At 41.6% G+C, this 12483-nt stretch overlaps 1 protein-coding gene across 7 annotated transcripts in view; it reads left to right on the top strand.

Annotated features, from left to right (window-relative positions):
• Positions 1-12483, top strand: part of IFT122 (intraflagellar transport 122) — a 75499-nt gene that overhangs the window by 13659 nt on the left and 49357 nt on the right. For all 7 annotated transcript variants that reach the window (XM_058565953.1, XM_058565921.1, XM_058565915.1 and 4 more), the window contains exons 4-7: positions 6000-6078; positions 7801-7877; positions 10298-10364; positions 11304-11450. In XM_058565953.1, the coding sequence (XP_058421936.1) occupies positions 6000-6078; positions 7801-7877; positions 10298-10364; positions 11304-11450 (370 nt within the window). The remainder of the gene's footprint in view (positions 1-5999; positions 6079-7800; positions 7878-10297; positions 10365-11303; positions 11451-12483) is intronic.

Below are 12483 nucleotides of genomic sequence, written 5' to 3'. Positions count from 1 at the left end.
TGGAAAAAGAAGAACAAACAAAGCCACAAAATCAGTAGAGGGAGAGGAATAATAAAAATCAGAGCAGAAATAAATGAAATAGAGACAAACAATAGAAAAAATCAGTGAAACCAAAAGCTGGCTCTTTGAAAAGATAAACAAAATTGACAAGCCTTCAGCTAGACTCACCAGGAAAAAAAGAGAGAAGGCCCAAATAAATGAAATCAGAAATGAAAGAGGAGAAATTACAATGGACACCTCAGAAATACGAAAGATTATAAGAGAATACTATGAAAAGCTATATGCCAACAAATTGGATAATCTAGAAGAAATGGATAAATTCTTAGACTCATACAACCTTCTAAAACTGAATCAAGAAGAAATAGAGAATTTGAATAGAGCAATCACTAGTAAGGAGGTCTAAACAGTAATGAAAAACCTCCCCCAAAATAAAAGTCCAGGATCAGATGGCTTCCCTGGTGAATTCTACCAAACATTCAAAGAAGACTTAATACCTATCCTTCTCAAACTCTTTCAAAGAATTGAAAAGAAAGGGAAGCTTCCTAACTCGTTCTACAAAGCCAACGTTACCCTGATACCAAAACCAGACAAGGACAACATAAAAAGAAGAAAACTACAGGCCATTATCACTGATGAACATCGATTGAAAAGTCCTCAACAAAATACTAGCAAATCGAATACAACAATACGTTAAAAAGATCATACACCATGATTAGGTGGGATTTATTCCAGGGATGCAGGGATAGTTCAACATCCGCGAATCAGTCAACGTAATACACCATGTTAACAAAATGAAGAATAAAAATCACGTAATCATCTCAATAGATGCGAGAAAACATTTGACAAGATATAGCATCCACTTATGATAAAAACTCTGAATAAGATGGGTATAGAAGGAAAGTACCTCAACATAATAAAGACCATATATGAGAAACCCACAGCTAATATCATCCTCAATGGTGAAAAACTGAAAGCTATCCCTCTAAGAACAGGAACCAGACAAGGATGCCCACTCTCACCACTCCTATTTAACATAGTACTGGAAGTCCTAGCCAGAGCAATCAGGTAAGAAAAAGAAATAAAAGGATCCAAATTGGAAAGGAAGAAGTGAAACTATCACTATTTGCAGATGACGTGATTTTATATATAGAAAACCCTAAAGAATCCACCAAAAAACTTTTAGAAATAATAAACGAATACGGTAAAGTTGCAGGATACAAAATCAACATACAAAGATCAGTTGCATTTCTATACACTAACAACAAAGTAGCAGAAAGAGAAATTAAGAATATAATCCCATTTACGATTGCAACAAAAAGAATAAAATGCCTAGGAATAAACTTAACCAAAGAGATGAAAGATCTGTACACTGGAAACTATAAAACATTTTTGAAAGAAATTGAAGAAATGGAAAGATATTCCATGCTCTCGGATTGAAAGAATTAACATAGTTAAAATGTCCATACTTCCTAAAGCAGTCTATAGATTTAATGCAATCCCTATCAAAGTTCCAACAACATTTTTCACAGAAATAGAACAAACAATCCTAAAATGTATGTGGAACAACAAAAGACCCCGAATAGCCAAAGGAATCCTCAGAAAAAAGAACAAAACTGGAGGTATCATACTCCATGATTTCAAAATATACTACAAAGCTATAGTAACCAAAACAGCATGATACTGGCACAAAAACAGACACACAGATGAATGGAACAGAATTGAGAACCCAGAAATAAACCCACACGTGTCTGGACAGCTAATTTTCAACAAGGGAGCCAAGAACATACAATGGAGAAAGGAAAGGCTCTTCAATAAATGGTGTTGGGAAAACTGGACAGCCACATGCAAAAAAATGAAAGTAAACCATTATCTTACACCATACACAAAAATCAACTCAAAATGGATTAAAGACTTGAGTGTAAGACCTGAAACCATGAAACTTATAGAAGAAAACATAGGCAGTACACTCTTCGACATCAGTCTTAGCAACATATTTTCAAGGACCATATCTGACCAGGCAAGGGAAACAAAAGAAAAAATAAACAAACGGGACTACATCAAACTAAAAAGCTTCTGCACAACAAAGGAAGCCATCAACAAAACAAAAAGACAACCTAACAATTGGGAGAAGATATTTGCAAACCATATATCTGATAAGGGGTTAATCTCCAAAATATATAAAGAACTCATACATCTCAACAACAAAAAAACTAACAACCCAATTAAAAAATGGGCAAAAGACCTGAACAGACATTTCTCCAAAGAAGATATACAGATGGCCAACAGGTACGTGAAAAGATGCTCAACATTGTTAACTATCAGGGAAATGGCAAATCAAAACTGCAATGAGATATCACCTCACGCTAGCCAGAATGGCTATAATTAACAAGACAGGAAACAACAAAGTGTTGGGGAGCATGTGGAGAGGAGGGAACTCTCATCCACTGCTGGTGGGAGTGCAAACTGATGCAGCCACTATGGAAAACAGTATGAAGATTCCTCAAAAAATTAAGAATAGAACCACCATACGATCCAGCTCTTCCACTGCTGGGTATTTATCCAAAGAATATGAAAACACGAATGTGTAAAGATACATGAACCTCTATGTTCATTGCAGCGTTATTCACAATAGCCAAGGCTTGGAAGCAACCTAGGTGCCCATCAAGGGACAAATGGATAAAGATGTGGTATATATATGCAATGGAGTACTTCTCAGCCATAAGAAACGATGAAATCCAGCCATTTGTGACAACATGGGTTGACCTTGAGGGTATTATGTTAAGCAAAATAAGTCAGAAGGAGAAAGTCAAATACTGTATGATCTCTCTCAAAAGTAGAAGATAAAAACAACAAAAAACAGTAACATAGAGACAGAGATTGGATTGGTGGTTACCAGAGGGGAAGGGGGAATGGAGGGAGATGAAAGGGATGATTAGGCACATGTGTGTGGTGACGGATTGTGATTAGTCTTTGGGTGGCGAACATGATGTAATCTATACAGAAATCAAAATATAATGATGTGCACCTGAAACTTATATAACGTTCTAAACCAATGTTACCACAATTAAAACAAAAAAAAAAGAAAGTGAGATCAGTTGGCGTGATTATGTCTTTTTCTCCACCACTCTGAGCTGCACTGATGCAGGGGCAAAGGAGGTGGAGAGTTGGATTTAACCGGTGTGGTGGGTTTGCAAGCACCTTTGAAAATGAAGTAAGAGGGCAAGGGAGTGGAGGATGTGTGCCAAGGAGTGATTGTGTACATTGACCTTGAACTGTTGGCTGAATAATGAGGGGTGAGAGGACCTGAGATGTGAGGAGCAGTGGAGAGGGTGGTAGGTTCTGGTGGAGTTGAAGGATTATTGGAGTTGGGGCACCAGGTGGGATGAGAAAGAGGAGAGGTGGTTTTCAGAGAAGGGTTGCATGAAATCGATATTGAGAGTTAAAAATAAATCCATGCCACCCACGCATGGGATTAGTGGGAAGAACATAGGCTTTGGAATGAGACGGCTTCAAGTTCCAACCCCAAAAGCTCTGAGTTTGAGGTGGTGGTTGAATCTCTGAGTCTCAATTTCCTAACGTGTCAAATGGACATAGGACTAGAGGTAACATTCTGTGACTACTGCCAAGAAGTCATAGAATCAGTGTGTTATAGTGCTTGAACGAACCTTGGAGATCATCAGGCTCCAGATTTTTAACTTCTTTTGGATGACAGACATCTTTGAAAATTTGGTGAAAGCTATAGACCCCTTTCTGGAAAAATGCACATACTTCATGTATACACACAATTTTGTGCATATAGTTGTTGTCTGATCTAGCCTAATCTTTTCATTTTAGCCCCATATAAAGACTTCGAGAAGTCAAGTGACTTGCTGTGGTCACGCAACAAGTTAGTGGCAAAGACAACACGAATTTCTCACCTTGTAGTTGGGTGTGCTGTGCCACAGTAGTCATGTTTTTTTTTTATATGCATGTTTGAGTTCAAGTTCAGAGTAATACTGTGGGGAGACCTGTGGGCCTCTGGAGTTTATAAGTCTAAGGGCTCTTTGGCCTCCGACACCTTTAATGCCCTGGAGGGTGTCACAGTTTGCCCTGCCATCAGTGGCATTTGTTAGCACTTTGCAGAGTCCGTCACACACATCATCTCATCTGATCCTCCCAACCGCCCTCTGAAGCAGGCAGGGAAGGGATTCTCAGCTCCTCTGACGGATGAGAAAACAGGCTTTGAGCAGTGACAGTGGCAGAGCTGGGCCTGACCCAGGTCCTCTGACTACAGAGCCCTCATTCTTTCTATTATATCATGCTGCCTCTTCGTGACACTTACCTAATGATTAAGAAGTCTTTTAATTCCTCTAAACTTGTCTTTTCTCCTTGCATCTGGAAATGGAGATACACTGAATTATGGTTTTGCTCTTTAAGTCTGCTTGGTTTTGATTTCTCCCTTAAGTTTAATAAGTATTTAATGAGCAACCATGATACAAAGGTGTGTAAGAACTAGTTTTTTTGTTCCAGAAAAACAACATATGCCAATATGAAGAAATAATAGTAATAATAATAGCTAATTTTTTTTTTTTTAGCATTGATTCTATTCCAGGCACTGTCTTAAGCATTTTAATCTCATTTAATCTTCACAACTGTGCAACTATGAGGTAAATACTCATGGTTTTTACGTGCTTGCATCTATTTTTCAAATGAGGAAATAAAAGCATAGAGATGTTTAGTGGCTTGTTCTGGGTCCTGCAGCTGGTAAGTGACATCATTGGGAATTCCAACCCAAGCTTGAGCCCAGAGCCCACACTCTTCACCACCAGCTGCCTGCCAGTATGAGGGAGGACTGGCAGAAATAATGATAAATAAAAGCAGCTTCTGTTTATTTCGTATTTGCAGCAATGTCATATGGCTCACCCTAATACCTACTGTTTCAGCCAGTGTGAAAGGTGCTTTACAGATATTATCTTAGTTGACCTCCACAAAGAGCCTCTGAGGAAGGTGTTATTGTCCCTTTATGTTTTAGATGAAGGCTTTGAGACTCAGACAACAGTGACTTGCCCTAAGAATAAAGTCTAAAAATCCTTAACAAGGTGTACAAAATCTGCTTCGTGCTTACCTCTGAATTGTCATCTCTTACCAGAGTAGATAAAGGCTCTCTGTTGTTTGCTGCTTTGATACCCTGCTCCACTTCTAAGCACTTGCAAACTTGTAAAAAATATTAATTACAATGTGATTAATAAATAATTACTTTTTATATGTTGCCTCTCTCCAGTCCCTTCTTTCATAAAGCCCAAGTAGTATGAAAATGAAAATCTCATCTGTCACTCTTCTGCTTAAAGCCTTTCTTTGAGATAAAGATCAAGCTCTTACCTGTGGCCCTGAAGCCCCGGAGATCCCTCCCTCACCCCCTCACCCCTTGCCCTTTGTGTTCCTTGCTGGCTGCCTCTCAGCCCCTCAAACATGCCAGGCTTTTCCTGCCTCAGGGCCTTTGCACATATGTTCTATGCATGTGGATGGATCTTTCTCCTCTCTTTGCACCTGGCTAAGCTTTGCTCATCCTTTAGGTCTCAGCTGAGGGATCTTATCCTCAGAGAAGCCTTGCCTAATCTAAATTAGGTCCCCCAGTTATTCTCTTTCATAGGACTCACTTCTTTTTGTACCACATTGTATTTGTATTGGATTAATTTAATGCCTAATTTTCCCATTAGACTAAACTCTATGAAGGTAGGAATCATGTGTGTCTTAATCACTTCTCGATCCTTAGCACAGAACATGATACCTAGCGTGTGGTAGGCCCTCAAAGCATCTTTGTTTACTCAGTGCCAGACAGAGCAGGGTTTGAACCCAAACTTCCTGACTCCCAAGTACTTCCACCCAGCACTGATAAGAAGGAGTAGAAAAGCAGCTGCCACTTACTAGGTACCTTAAAGAACTAGTTTTCTAAGAAATACTCTCTGGGAAATGCTGTTTTAGAATAAATGTGAGAATTTTCTTTTTAAAAACACTTTTAGGCAAGCGCTTTGCTTCTGGATCAGCTGACAAAAGCGTTATTATCTGGACATCAAAATTGGAAGGCATTCTGAAGTACACGTAAGTAACCATTTAGGTGTGTGGTATTATTAGTTTGACTTTGCTCTTATTGAGCGACTGTAGTAAAAGCCCCTTATAAAAAATATAAGGAAGAACTTTTTTCTCTGCAATCGAACTGGAAGTTAAGTTATGGGAGTCTGTGGTGGGTATAAGAAGGTTAGGTAATGGATAAGTGAATGAACATTTCTTGAGCACTGCCAGCTTGGCCAGCACTGGGCTGGGTATTTTCACATAGCTCCATTTAGTTAATCTGACATCTCAGATTCCACCCCACCCCAACCTGTCCTCTTCCAATGTCCCTGTATCAGGGAATGGCTGAACAACCACCCAGTGTCGACAGCCAGAAACTTGGTCGGTGTGCTCCAGGCTTCCTCTCACTGCGGGAGCTCTGCTCCTGTTCTTCCTTGTTCCCCCACCTGGTTAACCCTGCTCGCTCTGCAGAGCTCAGGCTCAGATGTGGCTTCTTCTGTGAAGACTCGTCTGCCCCCGTCAACTCGCCTGGGTCTCCTTCATGACATTTCTCACAGTTGTAGTTTTACGTTTATTCTGGTGATTGATATCACCCATCAGCATGTAAGCTCCCTGAGGACAGGCACTGCACTGTTTTTGCTCACCCTTGTGCCTAGTACAATGCCTGGCCCATAGTAGGTACTCAACAAATGATTTTTTTTTTCTTTTTAATTGTGGTAAAATACACATAACATAAAAGTTACCACCTTAACCATTTTTAAGTGTACAGTTCAGTAGTGTTAAGTACATTCATGTTGTTGTGCAACCAATCTCCAGAACTCTTTTCGTCTTGCAAAACTGAAACTCCATACCCATTAAACAACAACTCTCATTCCCCCTCCCCCAGCCCATGGCAGCCTCCATTCTACTTTCTGTCTCTATGAATCTGACTCCTCTGTGCACTTTATATAAGTGGAATCATGCCGTATTTGTCCTTTTGTGACTGGTTTGTTTCACTTAGCATAAGACCCTCAAGGTTCATCCATGTTGTAGCATGTGTCAGAATTTCCTACTCTTTAAGAATTTTTAATAATATTCTAGTGTATGTATAGACCATATTTTGTTTATCCATTCATCCGTTGTTGATGGACATTTGGGTTGTTTCCACCTCTTGGCTACTTTGAATAATGCCACTATGAACATGGGTGTACAAATCAACAAACAACTTTTGAGTGAATGAATGAATGAGGTTGTAAGTAAAGGGTTATGCAGGAGTGAAGGAATAAAACTGAGGCTAAGATGCCATGTGTGGCACATGACTCGCTCAGCTTTCATTGTTGTCTCAGGATTTGCCATGTTTCCAGATCTTAGCCTGTAATATCTTCATTGCACCTCCATCCTGTATTTGCAGGTCTTCACAAAGCAATGAGAGCAACAGCCTTTAATAAAGCACTTCCTTTGCATACGGCACTAGGCTAGGTGCTTTACGTCATTATCACATAAGCTCACAAACCAGAGGTGTCCAGCACGCTTGTCCTAGAGCATTTAAGCTAGAGCAGTGTGATGTGTGGGTAATGTTTAAGAGGTGTAAAGGGTGGGTGCAGGGCAATCCAGGGGAGGAGAATTCATCCCCATACTTTTTATTGGTCACTTGCATACGAGCCCATGGTGTGTAGTCAGAGAGGCTGTGGACTCATCATCAAAATCTTCAGTTGTAGCCACTGAAACTTTTGTGGTTTGCTGCATAATAATCTACAGTTGTTTATTTCCCAGGCACAATGATTCTATCCAGTGTGTCTCCTACAACCCTGTTACCCATCAACTGGCATCGTGTTCCTCCAATGACTTTGGTAGGTTCTGATTCCTGATGTCTTATCCTGGAATAACTGAAAATATGGGCAAATAATGCTGAAATCCATCCAGAATGAGATGGTTTCATCCTGAGAGAGTTTATGCCCCTTCTCCCCCTTCAGTGGCCTAGGGGAGGCTGACAATTATTCTTTAAATTGTGTGGAAACCAAGAGAATGAACAATGACAGTGAGTCTGGTAAAGATCGAGGAGACAGCAAGAAGGGCCCCGGGGAAGGGGAATGGTAAGAAGGATGGGAGAGCACGGGCATAACTTGGTGTTGCTGCCTCTGGGAAGCCTTCTCCACCTCACCCTGGCAGGGACGGTTCAGTTGTCCCACCTCCATGTCTCCCAGCATCCGTCTATGTGTGAAATTCTTTACTGTCTCGACTGTGCTTCTTGTGCAGTGTGTCACCATTACTTGTTTGGTGGCTGTAGCTGTCCTCCCCAAGGGGCTCAAGCCCTGAGGAGTTCACCCTGTTCGCACACATGGCACTGGTATGGTACAGGCACAGAGGAGAGGCCAGTGAAAGGTCTGTCGAGCAGGGAGGGAAAGTGGACAGAGCTTGCAGGTTTTCTCTATTCAAGGTGGAGTCTGGCTTTCAGCTCAGCAGTTCTGTCTTCCTTGCTAAGAGATAGCGGGTACAACAGAACAGCCATTATCAAGGCACAAGAGACCTAATCCCTCTCAGTGTTTCACTTCCCTCCTCTAAGATGACCACATGCCCGCCTATCTGTCTCACTGATGGAGTTCTGAGGTTCAAAAGAGAGAATGTAATTGAAAGCACATTGTACAAATAAAAGGGGAAGTGACTGTCATTTATTTAAAAATTGAGCATTTTCTCCATGTGAGGCATTGTCTGTGTGCTTACTTTTGGAATTAAAAAGACAAAATAGAATCCCTCAAAGACTTTCTGGTTGGGGGCAGGTGGGGAGGTAGGATTTGTAAAACTATAATATGAAGTAATAATCATAATAATATTTGTTGAATGTTTGCATTGTGCTAGGGTTAAAAATGAATTCCTATTTGAGCTCTAGGACAAGCCCCAAGGTCAGGTATTATTCTCATTCCCACTCCACTGATGAAAAAGAACTGGGGCTTAGAGTGGTTCAGTGACTCGCCTGAGGTTACCAGCCAGTAAGTGATGGAACCAGGGCTTGGATCACAGCCATGCAATTGCATTTAGAGCCTGTTCTGGTAGGCACTGCTGAGGGAGGCCCAGAAGGGGGAGTTTTCCTCCCTCTGGAGGCTCTGGGCAGACTCAGTGGAGCATAGATAATATGTGCACAGGTTGAAATGTTTGGAGGAGGCATTCTGGATCAGGAGAAAGGGGAAACAAATTGTTTGTTTGTTGCACCTTGTTATGTAAATATATTTTTGCCCTAGGTTACCTTCTTTTTTTTTTTTCCACTTGAGGAAGATTAGCCCTGAGCTAACATCTGTGCCAATCTTCCTCTATTTTGTATTTGGGTTGCCACCACATCATGGCTGACAAGTGGTGTAGGTCTGCACCCAGGTTCCAAACCTGGGAACCCGGGCAGACGAATTGGAGCAGAGCAAACTTAACCACTATGCCACGGAGCCCGCCCCCAAGATTTACCTTCTTGATCATGCTTCATGGCTCAGGCAAAGAGTAGACTTTTGCTTATGTTGTCTGGACATACACCTGTTGTGGGGCACTGAGCCAGAGCATCTAAGGGCAGGAGGAAACAAAGGTGACCAGTGTGCCGTGAGCAAGGCACAGCACAGATAGGGTCATGTGCTGTGGGTGAGGCCTGGGAGAGGAGACTGGATTTTCAGAAAGCATCGTTCATTACTTTAAATGCTAAGTTGTACTCTGGTTGCAATGTAATAGTTATGAACAGGAAGTTGCCATTTCTTTGAGTTAAACCCCTGAAAAATTGGCTAGAAATTCACCAATCTGTCTTCCTTTTTTTTTCTTTTTCTTTCAAAGTAATTATAGATTCACAGTAAGTTGCAAAGATTGTGGAGAGGTCTTGTGTACCCTTCATCCAGTTTCCCCCATGGATACATCTTATGTAACTGTTGTACAATATCAAAACCAGGAAACAGGGCCTGGCACAACATGTGTAGATAGTTCTGTCGTTTCATCACCTGTGTAAGTTACCATCACCACAAAGATACTCCTTTATTGTCACCCACCACCCCCACCTCCTATTATCCCTAACCGTTGATACCTGGTAACCATTACTCTCTTCATCTCTGTATAATTTTGTCATTTTGAGAATGTTATAAAATGGAATCATACAGTATATGACCTTTTGAGACTGGCTTTTTTCACTCAGCATAAAGCCCTGGAGATCCATCTAAGTTGTTGTATGTATCAATAGTTTGTTCCTTTTTATTGCTGAGTAATATTCCAACCAATCTATCTTCTTTTATATTCTTTTGTGTTAAAGGCTTGTGGCCTCCTGAACAGAAGTCTGTCTCCAAGCACAAATCCAGCAGCAAGATCACCTGCTGCAGGTGAGTTAAGGGCAGCTCTGAAGGTAGGCTTTATGTTCCCTCCTCTTCCCAACAGACTCTCAAAAACCAGTTAGTTGACACAGTAGAGAAGGTCTCGTGTTACCTAGTTGGTTTGGGCCCCTGTATTTCCTCTTTTCTTCTTTTATGGTCTCCGTGATGGGAAGGACCTGTGCCTTTGATCACCAAGCGAAAGAGAACTACAAGTTGCCTTTGTGCAGTTTTCTAGCAATGAGCCTCCTCAGCCTGAAGCTGTATTCAGTGGAGGCTGTCCTTGTCCAGGCAGCATGTGCACTGAAGAAAGGACAGGCTTTGATACTAGACCTGAATTCGAATCCAGATTCAGTCACTGACATGCTCTGTGACCTTAGGAGGTTCCTCATCTGACAGATGGAGATAAAAATACTGACTTGATAGGGCTGTTGTGAAGTGCACACTAACTAAGGAGGACAAAGCAAACAGCACAGAGCCTGGCATATAGTAGACACTCTATGAATGGTAGCTGTTCTTGCTGTGCAGCTTCTGAGTGTAGCCTTTCTTTCATTCATTGTCTGTTAAGCACCTGTTTTAGAGGCTAGGAATACACCAAGACACAGATTCTGTTCTTAGGCACTCTTGAAGTGGGAGGAGGTTGAAATGGTGAGTGGGGAATGGAGGCTAGCCCAGCGGTGCAGGCACAGGTTAAGGGCTCTCGTGGAGGTATGTACAGAAAGCTGTGGGAGCTCAGAAGAAGGTGTTGCTGCTTTGACATCTGATTGTTGAATCCGGAAATAAATGGGATTTTAAGTTTGGTCCTCTGATTTTTACATCAGGACCAGGATGATCCCAGCTGTTGCTGCCTTATCAGACTGTATTTCATTCAAGGCACCATCCTCACTGGTTTTTACCTTCTGTGTGTTCCTTTCCCTCTCTCCTAATGCCCTTTGTCGGTTGTATGAACAGCTGGACAAATGATGGTCAGTATCTGGCTCTGGGAATGTTCAATGGGATCATCAGCATACGGAACAAAAACGGCGAGGAGAAAGTGAAGATTGAACGGCCGGGGGGCTCCCTCTCCCCGATATGGTCCATCTATTGGAACCCTTCAAGGTGATATGATAGCTCTCCTTCTCCTTCTCCTCCTTTTCCCAGGGAAAATACTATTATAATGAAGGGCTTTCTCAGCAAGCTGAGTTCTTTCTCTCTTCCTGAGGTCTCTGTGCATTCAAAGGCTTTTTACCCCATTTGACTGATCTTTTTTTGTTCCATTTGAACAGAATTTTTCAAGAGCTTATCTTGAGTTTTGGAATGGATCTTGGAGATTTAGCTAAGCAGATGAGCTATCTAGGCCAGCCCAAAGTGTGTGTGTGTGTGTGTGTGTGTGTGCGCACATGCATGTGACACAAGAGGGCCATTTCTTTATGAAGTAATAGCTTACCTCTTTGCTATGGCTTTATTTTGGTTTTTTCTGTTTTTCAGTTCTTCCCTCCAAGTCTGGGCAGAATATGTGCCCACTCAATAATAAATAGCTTTTTCATGAGTCTTTTTTTTTTGGTGAGGAAGATTGGCCCAGAGCTAACATCTGTTGCCAATCCTCCTCCTTTTGCTTGAGGAAGATTGGCCCTGAGCTAACATCCACACCCATCTTCCTCCATTTTGTATGTGGATCACCGCCATGGCATGGCTTGATGAGTGGTGTAGGTCCACGCCTGGGGTCCGAACCCATGAACTCGGGCCACTGAGGCAGAGCATGCTGAACCTAACCACTATGCCACCAGGCTGGCCCCTCATGAGTCTTTTTTGCTACCCTTACCAAAAAGAGTCAAAATTAAGTATACAAATGTCCCTAAAGCCTATAGTTCCACAAACACTTGGCATCTTCCTTCTCAAACTGGACACACACTTTCCTTCCTATGCTCATGTGACTTTGAGGGTGGACTTACAGCTTTAGATGCTCTTCATATAATCCTATAATATTATTAAACCACTAGTATCCCCCACAGAGTCCTCTGAAGGTAAATTAAAGGACTTAATTGTTTACCAGCCCAATGTCATTTTACAGGGGGTGCCTATTTGATTTAGAAGGTTGTTAATTCCATTGCCTTTCTTATACCAGATTATTATGCTTCTTCCTGAATAATTT

This window comes from Diceros bicornis, chromosome 2 (assembly GCF_020826845.1).
Source record: "Diceros bicornis minor isolate mBicDic1 chromosome 2, mDicBic1.mat.cur, whole genome shotgun sequence".
Taxonomy (NCBI): domain Eukaryota; kingdom Metazoa; phylum Chordata; class Mammalia; order Perissodactyla; family Rhinocerotidae; genus Diceros; species Diceros bicornis.
This window is presented reverse-complemented; position numbering and strand designations above follow the sequence as displayed.